This window comes from Malus sylvestris, chromosome 7 (assembly GCF_916048215.2).
Source record: "Malus sylvestris chromosome 7, drMalSylv7.2, whole genome shotgun sequence".
Taxonomy (NCBI): domain Eukaryota; kingdom Viridiplantae; phylum Streptophyta; class Magnoliopsida; order Rosales; family Rosaceae; genus Malus; species Malus sylvestris.
In genome coordinates, this window is record NC_062266.1 from 4,659,231 (window position 1) to 4,679,691 (window position 20,461).

The 20,461-nt window shown below is 38.5% G+C and overlaps 2 protein-coding genes across 3 annotated transcripts; both read left to right on the plus strand.

The window, feature by feature from the left end:
- Nucleotides 1-270: 270 nt before the first annotated feature.
- On the plus strand, nucleotides 271-12,447 carry LOC126629148 (protein NCA1). The gene is made up of 7 exons (XM_050299060.1): nucleotides 271-672; nucleotides 1,018-1,273; nucleotides 1,375-1,520; nucleotides 9,909-9,996; nucleotides 10,090-10,236; nucleotides 11,699-11,848; nucleotides 11,931-12,447. The coding sequence occupies exons 1-7, from the start codon at nucleotides 461-463 to the stop codon at nucleotides 12,024-12,026; spliced, it is 1,095 nt and encodes a 364-aa protein (XP_050155017.1). The 5' UTR covers nucleotides 271-460; the 3' UTR covers nucleotides 12,027-12,447.
- Nucleotides 12,448-13,751: 1,304 nt separating this feature from the next.
- On the plus strand, nucleotides 13,752-20,426 carry LOC126630562 (CO(2)-response secreted protease-like). Of its 2 annotated transcripts, XM_050300692.1 has the most exons (11): nucleotides 13,752-14,041; nucleotides 14,186-14,289; nucleotides 14,436-14,533; nucleotides 16,193-16,345; nucleotides 16,808-16,919; nucleotides 17,104-17,641; nucleotides 17,723-17,823; nucleotides 17,933-18,175; nucleotides 18,516-18,630; nucleotides 18,995-19,208; nucleotides 19,430-20,426. In XM_050300692.1, the coding sequence occupies exons 1-11, from the start codon at nucleotides 13,940-13,942 to the stop codon at nucleotides 19,978-19,980; spliced, it is 2,331 nt and encodes a 776-aa protein (XP_050156649.1). In that variant the 5' UTR covers nucleotides 13,752-13,939; the 3' UTR covers nucleotides 19,981-20,426. The 2 variants fall into 2 exon arrangements, with proteins under 2 accessions (XP_050156649.1, XP_050156650.1); XM_050300693.1 differs by lacking the exon at nucleotides 14,186-14,289 and having other exon boundaries at nucleotides 13,753-14,041.
- Nucleotides 20,427-20,461: the final 35 nt, after the last annotated feature.

Below are 20,461 nucleotides of genomic sequence, written 5' to 3' on the forward strand. Positions count from 1 at the left end.
ACCGTGACCACACAAAATAAAAATGGATGAGAAAAGTATGAAAATGAAAGGGCAGACAATCAAACTCTTAAAAAAAACAGGTGAAGTTGCTATTAAAATTGTCCATGAAAAAGCTCTGTAGCGTACCCAACCAAATTATTATTATTATTATTATTTTTATTTTTATGTTATAGCATTAATTAAGAAAAACAAAGTAAAGATAAAGGAGAAAAAAATAAATTGAGAAAAAGCTTAGGGTGTTTGTGGAAATAAATAAATGAAAGGAATTGCAGAGAGGATAATAACCGATTCACCCTCCAGCATTCACAATTCCGAGACGATCGAGTCGAGCAAGAGCAACTGAACAGAACCCAAACGTCGTCGTATCCTGGAGCTGGATAAAGCTTAGCAGCAAAATCGCAAGGGCAGCGACAAAATTCGAACAGTCGATAGAAAGAAGAAGGAAGGAAGGAAGAAGAAGATGATGACGCCAGTGTGCCCATTCGCGAAAGCCGGTCGGCCATCAGAGCCAAGCAAGAAAGAGACCTCAGCTGACACCGCTACAATTCCCCCAAAATGCCCCTTGGGTTACGATTCTCAGACCTTCAAGCTTGGCCCTCTCAGCTGTATGATTTGCCACGCCCTTATGTTCGACTCTGCCAAATGCGTCCCTTGTTCTCACTCCTTCTGCCAGTAAGTCGGATGATTTTCTTTGAAATTTTTGTCGTGTTTTGTATTGGGTTTCTTTTAATTTTCAATTTAATCACTTGTTTCCATCGAATTGGGTTGGTTCCTTTGAATTTTGAATCATGCTTTTTGTATTGGGTTTCTTTTGTTTTTCAATTTAATTACTTGTTTCATCGAATTGGATCAGTTCCCTTGAACATTTCAACATACTTTTGTCTTGGGTTCCTTTTGTTTTTCAATTTAATTACTTGTTTTATTGGATTGGGTTTGGTTCCTATTAATTGTGTAGATTTTGTTTTAATTTATTCTATTTTAATTTCCTGTTTTGTTTCAATTGCGTTGTTGTTTTAGAGCTTGTATATCAAGGTTCAAGGATTGTCCTTTGTGTGGAGCTGACATTGAGAAGATTGAAGCCGACTCGAATCTTCAGGGTTTGGTGGATCGCTTCATTGAAGGCCATGCCCGAATCAAGAGGTCTCATAATGCAGAGGATAATCAGGATTCAACAAATGACAGTAACAAGAATGAGGATAAGAATAACAAGAGAGTTATATACGAAGACGTGTCTTTGGAGAGAGGGGCTTTCTTGGTGCAACAGGCCATGAGGGTGAGTTTGTTTCGCCTGTGGTTTGATTTCTTGGTGTTGCATTCTCTTTCTTGCTTTGCCGTGTTCAATTTTGGTGCTGTTATATCTTGTCTAATGTGCAGGCATTCCGAGCCCAGAATATAGAAAGTGCCAAATCTAGACTTAGTCTTTGTGCAGAAGACATCAGAGGTCAGTTAGAAACGATGGGTAACACATCAGAGTTGTGTTCTCAGCTTGGAGCGGTTCTCGGGATGCTTGGCGACTGCTGGTTTGTCCTCTCTCTCCACACTCTTTATGTATCCACGCAATGAATGTTTGTAAGCAACTAAGCATGTATTGTGTGTATGATGGTATTTTTTAGCTTGACATGTTTTATGTTTGCTGGATAACAGTATGGCAAGAGAACATTGTTATAGGGGCATTTTATGAATCAGACTTATTTACCTAATGGTATGCATTTAGATGGTTAACACAATCATGTTAGCGAAAGATGGTGTATGTTAGCCTATACCTGAATAGTTCAACTGTAATGTTGTTGGTACATGATCGTAGAATGAATAGCAGATATGTCCAGTGGTTACTAGCACTAGCTAAGCACATTACCTTTATCCAGTATATTGGTTCTGAAGCATACCAAAGTGATGGAGAAACCCTTACAGGATTAGATTTTGAACCTAGAGTGCTTATGGACTGTGAGTTTTCATAGTTTTACTTTTCAAACTGTTTCTCTAGGTCAAAATTTTTCCGATTTCTCTCTTCGCCTCACCACCAAAAAACTTCTGTGTTCATATATCTGTCTAGGTTGTAATGAAACAGTAAAACTGTGATTTACACAGAGACCACAAATATTGGTTTCATCAAATTTGGCCATCCAACACTTGTATAAAGTTTTGTTCATGGAATATAGATACTAGCTACCTCATATCACCAATATTGGATGGAATATAAACTTTATACGTCTAGTTGTATAATTTGATTAATAGAACACAAGTGGTCATTCGTTTTACTGATTACATGTCACATAAAGATGAAGACACAATGCGATTCATTCTCTTATAGGAGATTTTGAAAATTCAATGCAAGATAATATTTAGATTATCTGAGTCTTCTCAAGAAATTCACGCATCTGAGAGATCACCTTATAAAATTCTCATCTTCCCGTCCCTCATGCTTTTTTTTCTTTTTCCTTCTTAACTTGATTTTTTAGGATTAATCCTTAGATAATACATAGTGAAAGACCATTGAACCCTTTTTTCCTCAATTCTAGTTGCTGTAATGGGTGGCTTGGATTTTTTGTTTATTTTTAAATAAATAGTTTATTGAAAAAGGAAGAATACAAGTTAAGTAAAGGTGGAAACTATGCTAACAATACAATGTTAAAGAAAACTCAACGCATCATGAAAGAACTTGGTCCTAAACAACACTCCTTCAATTGATGATGAGGCGAAATACCAGAATAGAGGAAACATTTATTTTTTATTTTTGAATTCTTCTTTGGTTGGGTAGGAAAAAAGTGGAAGAACTAAATTTAAAAACTTGTCTTGGTTTGGATAGTAGTGTATGCATGCAACTAAAGATGGTGGTCGGTGGTTGACAGTGTCAGCTTTTTGAGAGCAAGTTTAGTGGCTGGAATTTGGCAAGTTAATGACAGCTGATAGATTGCAGTGCGAAAATGTGTAATGGATTCAAAGGCTTGTTGGTGGTTTGCTTCTATGGAATGGTGATGATTTAGTGGTATGGTGATGGCAGACCAAAATAGGTTAAGGATGCTAATACCCAACAACAACAACAACAACAACAACAAAGCCTTTTCCCACTAAGTGGGGTCGGCTATATGAATCCTAGAACGCCATTGCGCTCGGTTTTGTGTCATGTCCTCCGTTAGATCCAAGTACTCTAAGTCTTTTCTTAGAGTCTCTTCCAAAGTTTTCCTAGGTCTTCCTCTACCCCTTCGGCCCTGAACCTCTGTCTCGTAGTCACATCTTCGAACCGGAGCGTCAGTCGGCCTTCTTTGCACATGTCCAAATCACCGGAGCCGATTTTCTCTCATCTTTCCTACAATTTCGGCTACTCCTACTTTACCTCGGATATCCTCATTCCCAATCTTATCCTTTCTCGTGTGCCCACACATCCCACAAAGCATCCTCATCTCCGCTACACTCATTTTGTGTACGTGTTGATGCTTCACCGCCCAACATTCTGTGCCATACAACATCGCTGGCCTTATTGCTGTCCTATAAAATTTTCCCTTGAGCTTCAGTGGCCTACGACGGTCACACAGCACGCTGGATGCACTCTTACACTTCATCCATCCAGCTCGTATTCTATGGTTGAGATCTCCATCTAATTCTCCGTTCTCTTGCAAGATAGATCCCAGGTAGCGAAAACGGTCGCTTTTTGTGATCTTCGCTAGATTGCTCCGGTCATTAGTGTGGATAAGTATATAAATGGATAGAGATAGGAAAGCAAACACAAGATGTACGTGGTTCATCCAGATTGGCTACGTCCACGGAATAGAAGAGTTCTCATTAATTGTGAAGGGTTTACACAAGTACATAGGTTCAAGCTCTCCTTTAGTGAGTACAAGTGAATGATTTAGTACAAATGACATTAGGAAATATTGTGGGAGAATGATCTCGTAATCACGAAACTTCTAAGTATCGGAGTGTGGTGTCGTCTTGACTTGCCTTATCTGTCTCATAGGTAGATGTGGCATCTTCTCTGGAAGTACTCTTCCTCCATCCAGGGATGGTATCTTTAACTGGTGGAGATGCACAAGGTAATGTATCAATTTCACTTGAAGCTTACTTGTAGTTTCAAGCTTGGTCAAGCGCGATACAAACCATGTAGTAGGAGTCCCCCAAGTCGCCGAGTTAGGGGGTCTGCTGAAAGAGGTGACAGACAAGGTAAGCAATCAGAGCTCCGACTGATTGTTCACCTTCTCCCCATCTTGCAGCAGCATGAAGGATAAAGAGAAGAAAAATGAGAAGAGATGATATGAGATACTTTTGCTTTTGAAGAAGTAACTTTCCACAGGCTTATTCTTGAACTGAGCTGGAGGGTTTTCTGGTTTCCTCCAGAGTATAAGGCCGACTGAAGAATTTGAGGGTCAAAACAAGTCCATCAAATCTAGAGTACGTTCCACCCTGCTGATATGGGATACTTTTGCTTTTGACAGAGTAATAGATGTATCGGCACGTGTGCTGTTACGCTTGTCTCTACATGCTTCCTTGTATCCTTCGCACTTGCCCTATCTGTTCCTCAAGCAGATGCGGAATCTTCCCTGGAAACATAAGATGTTGAAGATGAGTACTCGAGAGCAATGCCAGGTAAGTAATCAGGTAAGGGGTTCCAGGCAGTCAGTTCCTGGCTGGAAGCTTGATTCCAAGTGCTGACTGATTGCTCTCTTTCTCCTTGTCTTGCAGGTAAAAACAAGGCCAAAGGAAAAGACAGGGAAAAAGCATGATATGGGATACTCTTGCTTTTAACCCTGATGATATGAGATATTCTTGCTCTAGTATAGCTTGTTTGCAGAGGTATTATCGGGGGGAAAGAAAGCTGAATATTTCGAAAGGCTTCGTTGGGAGTGCCCTCTCAGATATGATGAAGGGTTGAGCATTTTTGCAGGTCTGCCTGTCCGTTGGGGATGGAGGTCGACATATATAGGAGTCTCCCTAACAACAAGTAGTAATGCTATTCATTTGCCCTGCTTGGTCATAGCACGGTAGTGGGAGCTGCCAGTTTCACATGTTTTAACTCTGTCAGAGCACTTTGAAAAAGTGGTCTGTGGTATCTGGCTCTCGAGATTCGGAGAACGATGCCTCTTCGATTTTTGAGAAAGCAATCATGCTGGGGGTCTGGCTCTCGAGATTCGGAGAGCAGTGTCTCTTCGATTTTTGAGGAAGTAATCATGTTGGGAGTCTGGCTCTCGAGATTCGGAGGGCGGTGCCTCTTCGATTTTGGAGCAAGCAATCCTGTTGGGAGTGTTGTCTCGAATGTGAGTAAAGGTTGGGCATGTTTGCTAGTCTACCTTGCCCCGAAGCACAAAGGTTGACACACAGGGACTTTCCAATTATCTAGCAATGGTACTGTTCCTTTACCCTCTCTTCGCTTTTGAGAAAGTAGTCATGTTGGGAGTCTGGCTCTCGAGATTCGGAGGACGGTGCCTCTTCGATTTTGGAGCAAGCAATCTTGTTGGGAGTGTTTTCTCGAATGTGAGTAAAGGTTGGGCATGTTTGCTAGTCTACCTTGCCACGAAGCACAGAGGTTGACACACAGGGACTTTCCAATTATCCAGCAATGGTACTGTTCCTTTACCCTCTCTTCGATTTTTAAGAAAGTAGTCATGTTGGGAGTCTGGCTCTCGAGATTCGGAGGACGGTGCCTCTTCGATTTTGGAGCAAGCAATTTTATTGGGAGTGTTTTCTCGAATGTGAGTAAAGGTTGGGCATGTTTGCTAGTCTACCTTGCCACGAAGCACAGAGGTTGACACACAGGGACTTTCCAATTATCCAGCAGTGGTACTGTTCCTTTACCCTTGTGGGTAATAATATGGTAGCTAGACCTTCAAAATTTATGGGTCTAAACTTTGTTAGTGCTGTTTCTTTGCTATTCTTTTACCCTTCTTGGTCAGAGCGATGTAGTGGGAGCTGCAAGCTTCACGTGCTCAACTTTGGCAGAGAACTTTGGCAAAGTTATCTGTGGTACCCATGAGCTATTGTTGCGTGTGGGAAGTGGGTGATTGAACAGTAAGATTCATGTGTTTTCTACTTCCCCAGAAGTCTTCGACAGAATGCCCATAATTTCCGCAAAGCTGAGTGTGCGTGTGACAGGTGCTGACAAGGCTGGAAAAGTAGGTGCCTCTTCGATTTCTGAGATCGGCCCTCGTGGTCTCTGGGGAGCCCATCTTTTGAGAAAGCGAGCGCCTCTTCGATTTCTGAGATCGGCCTTCGTGGTCTTTGAGCAGCCCAACTTTTGAGAAAGCAAACGCCTCTTCGATTTCTGAGATCAACCCTCGTGATCTCTAAGCAGCCCAGCTTTTGAGAAAGCAAACGCCTCTTCGATTTCTGAGCAGGCGCCTCTTCGATTTCTGAAGCTCCGTCGAGTGCAGATTTTTATAGGGGCTAGCATTAAGTTCCAAAGCACACTTGAATCTCCACCAGTAGAAGCTTCATTCTTGCACTTCTAAGATCTTGATTTGTCCGACCTCTTCTCTCTTCAACACCTTTGAAAATGTCTGGCCCCTCCGACTGTCGTTTTGACTTGAACCTTGTTGAAGAGGCAGCCCCGCCTTCTCCAGACAACATATGGCGCCCATCCTTCGTCTCCCCTACTGGTCCTCTTACCGTTGGGGATTCCGTGATGAAGAATGATATGACCGCTGCGGTGGTGGCCAGGAACCTTCTCACTCCCAAAGATAACAGACTACTTTCCAAACGGTCTGATGAGTTAACTGTTAAGGATTCGCTGGCTCTCAGTGTTCAGTGTGCAGGTTCTGTGTCTAATATGGCCCAACGCCTATTTGCTCGAACCCGCCAAGTTGAATCATTGGCGGCTGAAGTGATGAGTCTCAAACAGGAGATTAGAGGGCTCAAGCATGAGAATAAACAGTTGCACCGGCTCGCACATGACTATGCTACAAACATGAAGAGGAAGCTTGACCAGATGAAGGAAACTGATGGTCAGGTTTTACTTGATCATCAGAGATTTGTGGGTTTGTTCCAAAGGCATTTATTGCCTTCGTCTTCTGGGGCTGTACCGCGTAATGAAGCTCCGAATGATCAACCTCTGATGCCTCCTTCTAGGGTTCTGTCCAGTACTGAGGCTCCAAATGATCCCCCTCCGGTGCCTTCTCTTTCTGGGGCTCTACCGACTGCTGAGACTTCTCCTAAGCAACCTTTGTGAAGGCTCCCTCTTGTGTGTTTATTTTGACTCATGTATATGTACATATTTGTAGCTTATCGGGGATATCAATAAATAAGCTTTCCTTCATTTCAACGTATTGTGTTAAATACACCAAAGCCTTCTTCGCTAAGTTCTTTGAATTTTCTTTTGTTGAAGCTTGTATGTTGAAGCTTTCTGAGTGGAGCATGTAGGTTGGGGTAGTGTTCCCTTAATTTCCCGAGTGAGGAAAACTTCTCGGTTGGAGACTTGGAAAATCCAAGTCACTGAGTGGGATCGGCTATATGAATCTTAGAACGCCATTGTGCTCGATCCTGAGTCGTGTCCTTCGTTAGATCCAAGTACTCTAAGTCTTTTCTTAGAGTCTCTTCCAAAGTTTTCCTAGGTCTTCCTCTACCCCTTCGGCCCTGAACCTCTGTCCCATAGTCGCATCTTCTAATCGGAGCGTCAGTAGGCCTTCTTTGCACATGTCCAAACCACCGTAACCGATTTTCTCTCATCTTTCCTTCAATTTCGGCTACTCCTACTTTACCCCGGATATCCTCATTCCTAATCTTATCCTTTCTCGTGTGCCCACACATCCAACGAAGCATCCTCATCTCCGCTACACCCATTTTGTGTACGTGTTGATGTTTCACCGCCCAACATTCTGTGCCATACAGCATCGCCGGCCTTATTGCCGTCCTATAAAATTTTCCCTTGAGCTTCAGTGGCATACGGCGGTCACACAACACGCCGGATGCACTCTTCCACTTCATCCATCCAGCTTGTATTCTGTGGTTGAGATCTCCATCTAATTCTCCGTTCTTTTGCAAGATAGATCCTAGGTAACGAAAACGGTCGCTCTTTGGTATTTCTTGATCTCCGATCCTCACCCCTAACTCGTTTTGGCCTCCATTTGCACTGAACTTGCACTCCATATATTCTGTCTTTGATCGGCTTAGGCGAAGACCTTTAGATTCCAACACTTCTCTCCAAAGGTTAAGCTTTGCATTTACCCCTTCCTGAGTTTCATCTATCAACACTATATCGTCTGCGAAAAGCATATACCAAGGAATATCATCTTGAATATGTCCTGTTAACTCATCCATTACCAACGCAAAAAGGTAAGGACTTAAGGATGAGCCTTGATGTAATCCTACAGTTATGGGAAAGCTTTCGGTTTGTCCTTCATGAGTTCTTACGGCAGTCTTTGCTCCTTCATACATATCCTTTATAGCTTGGATATATGCTACTCGTACTCCTTTCTTCTCTAAAATCCTCCAAAGAATGTCTCTTGGGACCCTATCATACGCTTTTTCCAAATCTATAAAGACCATGTGTAAATCCTTTTTCCCATCTCTATATCTTTCCACCAATCTTCGTAAGAGATAGATTGCCTCCATGGTTGAGCGCCCTGGCATGAACCCGAATTGGTTGTCCGAAACCCGTGTCTCTTGCCTCAATCTATGCTCAATGACTCTCTCCCAGAGCTTCATTGTATGACTCATTAGCTTAATACCCCTATAGTTCATGCAATTTTGTACGTCGCCCTTATTCTTGTAGATAGGCACCAAAGTGCTCGTTCGCCACTCATTTGGCATCTTCTTCGTTTTCAAAATCCTATTGAAAAGGTCAGTGAGCCATGTTATACCTGTCTCTCCCAAAAGTTTCCACACTTCGATTGGTATATTGTCTGGGCCTATTGCTTTTTTATGCTTCATCTTCTTCAAAGCTACAACCACTTCTTCCTTCCGGATTCGACGATAAAAAGAGTAGTTTCTACACTCTTCTGAGTTACTCAACTCCCCTAAAGAAGCACTCATTTCATGTCCTTCATTGAAAAGATTATGAAAATAACCTCTCCATCTGTCTTTAACCGCGTTCTCTGTAGCAAGAACCTTTCCATCCTCATCCTTGATGCACCTCACTTGGTTTAGGTCCCTTGTCTTCTTTTCCCTTGCTCTAGATAGTTTATAGATATCCAACTCTCCTTCTTTGGTATCTAGTCGTTTATACATATCGTCGTAAGCCGCTAACTTAGCTTCTCTGACAGCTTTCTTCGCCTCTTGCTTCGCTTTTGGCGAAGAAAGCTGTCAGAGAAGCTAATGAGACAAAAACAAGAGAAAAAGAGAGATGAAGTGTTAGGGTTGACGTCAGTGTCTAAATTCTTAATGGATATGCCAAAGGTTCAAACATTACTACAGCGCCCATGTAAAATCCCATAATAATAAAATTTGTGGATACCCTGATAAAATATATGACATATAATTAAACCCCTACATTATTGTGAGTACATGTAGAGAATAATCAATCTCTCTACTTGTTATTAATGATACAACCTAATATATAAGTTTGCACCTATGCATAAACTACATATAACTGCTTTTTTTTTTTCTCTCCCATCAGTTGGGAGAAAAATGAATTTATTGTTGGAATACCATGCATGGTTGTCATTAAAGTGAAGCTATGGACTTATGACATTGTGGATGTTCAACTCTGCATGCACTGTAAGAAATGATCAGACTGTCAATTAAGATTTGCCTATTTGAGGATAACTAGATTGTTCGTAAGAAGTCAGAGATGAGTTTTGATTCATACCATCTGTGTTTTAAGAATATCTTTAACATTGAGAAAACTGCTTAATGTATTTTCTGCATATGTAGACTCTAGACGGTTACTATATTCATGGCGTAATTCGAGAATGATCCCTGATTTTTTTTACTCGAGTGGATCTCTAATTCTTTTCTTCTTTTTTTTAATTTTTTTTATGCAGTCGGGCTACAGGAGATGCTGGTTCTGCAGTCAGTTACTTTGAAGAGAGTGTTGAGTTTCTTTCAAAACTGCCAAGAAATGATTGGGAGGTTATTACATCCAAACCCTTACTGTAATATCAGCATTATGTCCTACCCGTGCTTTTCCCTGATATGGTTATTTTTCCTTTTTTAATTTTGTAGATAATGCATACACTCTCTATTTCACTTAATAAAATTGGAGATCTCAAATATTATGACGGAGACCTCAAATCTGCACGATCTTACTACTTCCAGTCATTGAATGTTCGACGTGATGCTGTCAAGCATGATCCAAATGTTCCATCCCAGGTCAGCAACTATCTTTTGCTTGTCGTCATTAGGTTTCTTTTGTGACTTACAGTATCAATACGAATGCTATACACTTTTTATTAATGTCATTTAAATGCGCTTGGGAATGTATTGATACTACTTTAGCTCATTGGATGTGTATCTGTTTGGTTGATATTATCTGGAATACTAGTATATGTCACTTGATTATCATAATGGATTGATTTGCTGGGTCTGGTCAATTCAGTTGGTTGTATATTCATATTTAAGCACAATAATTGTTTGGGAAGATATTCATATCTAGATTGTGAGGGTGAATCATTTGATGTTGTAGAGTCTTTTTGAGTAAATATTTTTGCTTCAATACTATAATGGCCCTTAACCTAAAATGAAACTTTTGTTGGTAGGAACACCTGTTTATGCAAAATATTTGCATCTATATAAATAAATTCGGTTGGAGCACTATGGGATTTCCTTACATGTTGAAATTACGCAAATTTCAGCCATCCATGTAGATGGGGTGGGGGTAGAAACCATACACACAGGATGTAAATATTCCTGTGTTGCAAAGGTGTCTTGATTAATATGGTCCATTAGTTAATGTGGTCCTGCTGGGAGAGTAATAAGTGAGACCAACATGTGTAGGAATTTTTTTTTCTGTTTTGCGGCTTTTGCCTGCTCGGTTTATGTATATATGATTTTAGTACAAAGGTGCATTGGTTAGTGGTAGAAAATTTGTGTTTTCACAACATGGTTGGAAATTACCAATTTGTTAAGTCTAAGGGAGAGCAGGGATAAGAGAAAGATAAGATCATTTTGATTTCTTCTTGTTTATTTGTTTAGTTTTATGGAAAAAGAAAGGTGTTAAGATTAGAGTCCGATATCTGATTTTCTAAGTTCTGCATCACAATGTATTAAGTTCAAAGCCTTTTTACCCATTAAACTATTGCAGTTGGTTCTGACTGAGTTGAATGCTGTAACTTTAACTTAAATTTCATTGATTTTTGGCAAATTTGACCTCCTATAGTCTTATGTCATCCAATATGAATACATGTTTGGCTGAATTTGGCCACAATACAAAAGAAGATGTTGAGAATAGCAAGTCATACACCGGACATTCTAAGCTTTGTATTACCTCTATCTTTTTGCCCATTGGCAATTGGTTTCGAGTTGAATACTCGTAAGTTTAACAAAAGGCCAATGGAAGAACTTCAACAAGCTGACTTTTATTTCAAATGTCGTTGTTAGACCTTCCCAAATGTCAACCTCTAACTCTTTCTTCTCTAACTTTCTTAACCCTCTTGTTTCTAATGAAGGAAAAAACAAAGATACCAACGATGGAACCTTGTGTAGTTATAAATTAAGTCCCTTCGTCAATTACTGAAATACATTTACCATTAAGAATGGTTTAATGTTTTTATTTAATACCAAATGCACTGTGGTTCCTGACTTTGGCTTTGCATATTTATTCTTGCAATTACAGATTCTGGATCTAGCTGTTTCATTTGCAAAAGTTGCAGACGTTGACAGGAATCTAGGGGACGAGGATGTGGCAGTTGATGAATTTGAAGAAGGCATAAAATTGTTGGAATCTTTGACATTAAAATCCGAAGAGAGTGCCCTTGAGGAACGGGTAAGATTTTCCCCTGCTTGACTCCATTGAGTAAATAGTTTGGATCCTGAAGAATTGATTTAACATTTTGTTTCCACTGCAGCGGCTTTCAGTGATGGAGTTCCTTAAAAGTCAAATTGCGGAGAAGCAAACATCTGGCGTCGGTTCTGCCCCTGAAGAAAGAACCGCAGAGATCTAGTAAAATAAGTTAGCTTTGCTTCAATATCCTAATGAGCTTCGGTTAGGTAAGCAATAAAGTTCCGTTAGCACAGTCAATCTGAGGGAGATTGATTGCTGCGGTGGCATTCAAGAACGAAATGTTTGGCGCTATTGTTCCGCTCAGTTGTATTGTATATAAAAGAGTCATCCACCATATGATGAGCCAGAGCGTTGTTTTTCCGATACTTCTCATTCCGCCCTTCACTTTATCTGCATTATTGTTGCTTTGTCCTCCTAAATCCCACTTTGGCAATACATTGTGTTCATGTTTAGACTTCACCTCCCTTTACTTACCTGATACGATTTCGGAAGATTTTCTGATGGCTTCAGTACTGTATTGTTGCAACTCTGTATAAATTCAATACATTCAACAAATAAGAGAATCTCCATGTATTGTGTATTATGTTTAATAGCGAGGCAGGATTCGAACTTTGGGCCCTCTTTCTCTAGTTCAAGAGCTAGTTGGTTACAGATATGTTATGTCGACCCATAACACATAATAGTTTGTGCGTGCAAACCTTATTGTGGTCATCGTGATCGGTCCTCCCTCATTTCATTTGTATAATGTTCGAATCCTTATATTCGTGATCGGTCCTCCCTCAAATGGTGGGTAATTGCATTCCGCTAAGAAACTTCGATTTCATTTGTATAATGTTGATTAACGCTTCCTAAAGTCATAAGATTGGTTTACAAAGTTGATGCAGTAAAAGCCGGCAATGGTGCTTGCACTTGCAAGGCTCTTCTGCACTTTTTCTTGGTGGCTAAAATCGTTCATCAAATAACAAACACAAAAAATAGAATACCAAGAAAGAAAGAAAGAAAGTGGGATATATACAAAGATTTTAATTGAGATACTTAAAGGTGGAAAATTGGAAATAATGGGAAAAAGAGAGAGAATAAAGGAAACAAGAAAAAGAACAGAAAATGGTGCACATGAAAAGAGTCATTGTTTACTTGCAATACAAGTTTACTAGAAAAAAAAAATCTGGAAAAAAAATAAATACCCAAATAGAAAAACAAAAGAAGTTGGAATCTGCAGTTGAAATGATATTTTTGTATGGCTTCTCCTTTATGGGAAGAAGTAATACAAAATATAAGGGTAACTGGCTAAATGTTCTAAGAATAAATTTTTTATTGGTTAGTTCAGCACTTGAATGTAATAGAATCATTAGAATAATCAATTTTCTTAAATACAATACTCATGTTCCTGTTGACTAAATGATTGCATCCTGAGGAATTCACATTCTATCAAGGAAGAGTAGAGAAAGTAGGTTGATACTTTATCTTTTGTATTTTTTTTTTATTATATGCCAAAAAATCTAAGTTAGAAATGTGCCAATCGACTGAAGTGAAACAAGTCGGTCGGTGGTGACCCAATTTTAATGAAATTAGATCTCAAGTTTAAACTTACTAGACAGAGATAATTAAGTTAAAAATACACTAGGTTTGAGTTTGGATGGTCCAACTTTAACATGATGATAACTTACCCAAACAAAAACACACACATATGTTTATATGTATATAAAGTACAAATAGAGTCTTGGACAAGAACATCGACATACATCAGGCGGATTTAATGTTGTTTTAATAACCTAATAATTGAGAAGTAAATTATGGATGTTTGCATTTCACTAAAAATAATGAATGCTTATGATGCATATGTATTAAGAACCACAAAAGCATCAAAGATGCTTTGCTCATGGCTCAAGCTTCTTGATGAGTCCATTAAAAAGCTTTCCCTTCACACTGAGCCTACAAAATGTATAACTTCATATTTAAGCAAAACTTTCAAAACAATACAAAATTACAATATTGGTCTCTAAATTTTGCTAAACCAATTCACTTAACTGATCAGAAGAAGAAGCACTCTCAGTCACAGACTCAGCTGCTTCCATGGCTAATGCCTTAATTCTACTCCTCCTCCCTTTTCTCTCTCTACCTTGCTTCCTCCTCTCTCTCTCTGGCGCCACTACTACTTCAACTCAGATTCCCAAGGTAACTTTGAATTATGGGTTTGTGTCCAAACTCTCTTCTGGTTAATCTTGCTCTCTGTTTGGTTGCTGAGAAAATGGATACGGATGGTGTTATGATTGAATATTCAAAATTAAATTCTTTTATATGTCATTGGTAATTTGGCAGCATCATGTGGTCTATATGGGAAGTTCATTTTCCAATGGAAATGGAAGAGATAATGGAGCTGATGAATCAGCTTACTTGCAAATGTTGTCATCCATTATTCCAAGGTTATGATCACCATAATCATCATGAACATCATAATCACCAGCATAAACTCGATGAATTTTGGGATCAATTCTTCATCAATTAATCTAATTTTTCTGCACAATTAGTTATTAATTAATATATTATATCATGTTTCGGTTTCTGCCAGCCATGAGATTGAGAGAATTTCTGTAATACACAAGTATAATCATGCTTTTAGAGGATTCTCTGCCATGCTTACAGAAACTGAAGCTTCCACTTTATCAGGTATTTAGTTCCTTTTGTAATTCTCTACTATTTCATAAGATAATATATATATATATATATATGTATGTATGTATGTATGTATGTTTACTTTGTACATCTTCAAATTAGGATCCCAGATCCCTCTTTGGTTGTTTATTTATATTATTAGTTTACTAATGAATCCATCAAGGAAGAGAGAGAGAGAGAGAGAGGATGCATGGTTAAGTAGGTAATTTCAGGCATGTAGATGTAGTCACCCTCCCTGGTATCAACTATAAAGAATGATTATATCATGGGCCCGTACTAAATAATTAAAACCAACTACCAGCCATGCATTATAACAAAGAAAATAAAAGGGAATAATAGAAACACAGAAGAAGAAGCTGTTGCAGAAATACAGCTAGTTTTTTATTAAAAAAAAAATTATAAAAAGCTTTGATTTATCTCACTGAATTTTATATAGAACAAATACAATAGACGGATCCAAGATCTCTAGAACACATGTTGGATGAATTGTGCTTATAGTAAAATATTATTAACATTATTATTATTGTTCAATTCTCATTATTATGTGTTGTATACAGTCATGTATAATATATATATATATATATATAGACACACACCACTATAGCAATTTAACATGAGATACGTACAATCGTTGATAAAAAAATGTTTTCTTGGTCACTTATTGATATATGATTACTCATTTTTAGATTTGATATCAAGTTGAAGAACAAATGAATGTTCTTCTAATGTTTTAATCAAGACCTTTGATATCAAATTTAAAAATCAATAACTATATATCCATAAATCAATAGGTGAACAAAAGAGCCGGACTTGTTAATGAAATTCTACCCCATTGTAAGGCTTATTCACCCCTCCTTGGTAATATTGTTTGTTAAAAAATATATTTTTTTTTTCCGAAATATTTGAAGATGGGGTTGTTTGATTTGGGCTTAATTATGTTGGAGCTCCCTCAGGAGTAGTTGATGGTGTTCATAGGTGTTGCTGCCCAAGAACAACCTAGACTAGTTTTTCTTTCTTTTGGGCCTATGCCCTTCTTGTATTGGTGGAGGTTGAGGAAACGAAATGAGTGAAAAAATTTCTTCACATATTTCTTTTATTTGGATTTAACTAATTGAAAATTTTAGTTAAATTTCAACTGTTTCATATGAACAATTGTGCGGGTGAGCAAAATATTGAGATGAGACCTTAAAATCTCTACATCGTCATCGTTTACGTGTTACTAAAGGCTTCTATTTCTTTTATAACTCGAATAAAACTCATTGTCAAATCAGCTTTGAAAACATTTCACTAGCTATCTAAAAAGTTATTTGAGGAATAATACTTGGCTATTGAAGAATAAGTAGGAATTCTCAATAAAAAATCTTTGTGGTTGATTCACAAAACTCACTGCTTATTATCGGAATAGGTTATATAACATATCAAAATAAAAAATCAATTAAACCTAGGTCATTTAGTCAATTAACTGCAATAAACATATAGACAACCCATTTAGTCAATCAACTATATTATTATGGAATGGAGATGTTTTAACATTGCAACATTCGCTGTAGTTTAGTACGCTTCCATTTGTAAGTGGAATATCTTAAGTTTAACTCCAGTAAATGTACACATTGAAAATCTGAAAAAAAGAGTAAGCCATTCTGCAACATGCAGGCAATGATGATATTGTTTCCATCTTCCCCGACTCAATACTCCAACTACATACAACACGTTCTTGGGATTTCTTGGAGCCGAAATCTGTCAGGGCATCGAAGAATGAGTATCTGCGACCATCAAGTGATGTTATAATTGGGATGATAGACACAGGTAACTCCTCATCCTTCTGCTCTAGTTTCTTTGCCACTGATAATTTTTATCTTGTTTCTCTTTCTATGGTATAATGTGTATATGAAGGTCCAAATAAAAAGGTAAAGCAAAAAAACTGAGAACATGTAAACAGAAATAGGATCCTCTGCTGATCTTTGTTCGTATGCGTTTAAAGATTAATTAATTCAGGTTTGGTTTAGTATTTAGGATTTGTATTGGAAAAATGAAATAAAACGACGTTGTTTGTGGAGAAGAACTTGGGAACAACTGATGTTCTTGTTTTCCATAAACTAACAAAAAAGTTAAAACAATGGCTACTTCACAGACTACATGGTCAAATTCCAAATTCCTATATGTTATGATGATAATCCTATTTGTGTATCGCGTACTTTATAAGATAAGTTTTTCCATAGCAACTCCATTTCTGTAGAATAATTTTGAAAGTTTAATGTGTTGATTAAGGTATATGGCCTGAGTCTCCGAGTTTCAGTGACAAGGGAATTGGTGCAGTTCCTTCAAGATGGAAAGGAGTCTGTATGGAAGGCTCTGACTTCAAGAAATCTAATTGTAATAGGTGATTATACTGTCTCACATTCTATCTAAACACTGCATTTATGGTGTTAATCGCTATTTCACCTGGCTTATAATGAGAAAACTAAAGAGAGAAAGAGAGGGATTCAAATGAATGTTTCGGAGATTATTTAACAGTTGATGTGTAAGATACAACATCTTGATTTCATTACATTTTTTTGTCACAGAAAGTTGATAGGTGCAAGATACTATAATGTTTCGCTGACAACAAACGGTAACCAGAGCCATTTAGCCAGTACAAATGGCTCACCAAGAGATTCTGTTGGCCATGGAACTCACACTACATCCATAGCAGCCGGTGTGCAAGTTCCCAATGCAAGTTATTATGGCTTAGCACAAGGTATAGCAAGGGGAGGCTCACCGTCAGCTAGGATTGCGTGTTACAAGGCATGCTCGGATGTTGGTTGCTCTGGTGCCACCATATTGAAGGCTATTGATGATGCAGTTAGAGATGGAGTAGACGTAATATCTATTTCCATTGGGATGAGCTCACTGTTTCAGCCTGACTACTTAAATGACCCCATAGCCATCGGAGCATTTCATGCTGAGCAAATGGGAGTGATGGTAATTTGCTCTGCAGGAAATGATGGTCCTGATCCTTACACAATTGTAAACACAGCACCGTGGATCTTCACCGTTGCAGCTTCTAACATTGATAGGGATTTCCAATCTAATATCGTTCTTGGAAATGGAAGAACATTCACAGTAAGATGTTTAATGAAGTCCTGCAGTTAGTATTTCGGTATCTTGCTTATACAAAAGTTTCTCATATCTACGTTCTAATAGGGTTCAGCCATCAATTTCTCCAATCTCACTCACTCGAAGACATATCCTCTTGTATTTGGAAAAGATGCCGCTGGCATTTACACGCCTGTATCAGAAGCAAGGTGATCATAATTCATCATCCTCCTGTCTCTTTTCTTTTTGGAAATTCATGTTCATGTGATAATTCTTTTAGCATTTAGATAATATCTTTGGTTTTGCAATTAACTGCAGAAATTGCTATCCAGGATCATTGGATCAAAAGAAAGTTGTTGGCAAAATAGTTGTTTGTGTTGATGATGACCCGGCTGTTTCACGGAGAATCAAGAAATTAGTTGTTGCTGATACTAAAGCCAAAGGGTTGATTTTGATTGATGAAGCTGAGAAAGGTGTACCTTTCGATTCGGGCATTTTCCCATTTACAGAAGTTGGCAATACTGCAGGGTTTCAGATTCTCGAGTACATAAATTCTACCAAGTAAGCATTTATGTAAACTATTTATGCTGAGAAATTTATTTGTTTTTGTTGTCCATAATACTCGATCTATATAATTCCTTGCATTGTTGAATACATGGGATCATTTTTACGAACTCTCAGTATTTCGGTTATTACATGTTCTTGTCGTGTGCTACATTGTTCGATATTATATGCTGCTGAATATCTGATATATTCCGGTCAGACCTATGTGATAAGGTGATTCCTTGCTAAAGGATATGGCCATTGAATCTGAGCTTCTATTACGACAATTTTCATACGCATCAGTTATGATTACTATTTTTATGTTGGCCGCAATGAATTTTCTATGCCTGAACAACAGAAACCCAACAGCAACGATTCTTCCAACAGTTGTAGTTCCACAGTATAGACCTGCACCGGCTGTTGCATTTTTTTCATCGAGGGGTCCTGCAGAGCTTACAGAAAACATTCTGAAGGTTATTTTCTTTAGCTTGCACCTCTTTGTTTTTTTTGAATTTCACCTGCATCTTAACATTAGATATGTCCGTATGTATTTAATTTGATGTGCATTCCCAATTTTACATTTCTCCAAACATTTATAAAGTTGGAAACCATGATTTAGTTGGATTCGCACTAAACCTTCCAACTCTGAGGCAAGTGTACAGACCTGATGAAATCGGATAATAAAGGCTTTACATGCCAGGGCGATCTCATTGTCACAAATCAGTTAGCACCCACAAAAAATGTGCTTACCCGTACATTTACCAAGTTTCGGTTATGTACCAGTTGTTTGCAAAACTAACTGTATTTACTTTTCGTGTTTCTTTATATGCTATTCAGCCTGATATAATGGCTCCAGGAGTGGCCATTTTAGCTGCCATAGCTCCCAGGAATGAAAAAGGGACAGTCCCAAATGGGAAGAAGCCATCAAAATTTTCCATAAAATCCGGGACATCAATGGCTTGTCCACACGTAACGGGGGCTGCTGCATTCATCAAGTCAGTGCATCGTCGATGGACTACTTCAATGATCAAATCAGCCCTTATGACAACAGGTATTCTATAGACATTTCGACATCTTGTGCAGCCATTCTATGTTAACGATATTGTGTTCATCAATCCTTTCATTTGACTTCAATGCAAAATATTTAGGAAGATACTTACAGCATGAGAATTACACGATTTCCTTACCTGGATTATACTTGTTTGAGTTTATTTTCACTTGAAAGTACCGGCACATAGGAGATACTTATATCAACATCTTTTCTTGTTTCAGCAACCGTTTACAACAACATGAAAAAACCTTTGACAAACAGCTCTAACCACTTTGCAAATCCACATGAGGTGGGGGTCGGAGAAATAAACCCACTTAAAGCTCTTAACCCGGGACTAGTCTTTGAAACCACAACAGAAAACTATCTCGAATTCCTTTGCTATTACGGCTACCCAGAGAAGAACATAAGATTTATGTCAAACACAAAGTTCAACTGCCCTAAAATCTCCACTGAAGAAATCATCTCTAACATCAACTACCCCTCCATCTCCATTAGTAAGCTCAGCCGGCGCCAACCTGAAAAGGCTATTGAAAGAACCGTGACCAATGTTGGAGCCTGGAATTCTACGTACATTGCAAAGGTGCAGGCTCCGGTAGGATTAACAGTCAAGGTACTTCCGGAGAAGTTGGTTTTTTCTGAGGGTGTGAGGAGAGTGTCTTTCCAAGTGTCATTTTACGGCAAGAAGGCTACTAGCGGCTACAATTTTGGGTCCATAATATGGTTTGATGGTCAACATTCAGTTCGTACTGTGTTTAGTGTGAATGTTGAATAATGTCGGAAGGTGAAAGTGTTAACTGCTTGGAGTGATCTAAAAGATAGAAGAGATCTTTCATGTGAGGATGGGAAAATGTGAAAGAAAAGGAAGACAAAAGTGCGATTGACATCTTTATATTATCACAAACCCGTCCTCAATATGCATAGATAAAAAAAGCTGGTACGAGGTGAAGGCTAAGGCTCATCAGTGTTGCATAACACGAATGGACAAAGACAATGTTTTAGCCATTTTGATCTAATTTACGAATCCCCTAAACCTTTCGCCATCTCCTTGTCTCTGTCTCTTATCCACTGTGCCATCCGGCCGCTATTTGACAAATGTATTTTTTACTGTGATTGTATTTCCTTCTCTATTTGGACAATGAATACTACCTAATTGTTAATATGTTATAATTAAATTTGGTAATGACAAGGTTTCGTAGCCTTGATTGTTGTTTCAAGTAATCCACAGCCCGAAAGAGAATGTGTAATTTGTCATT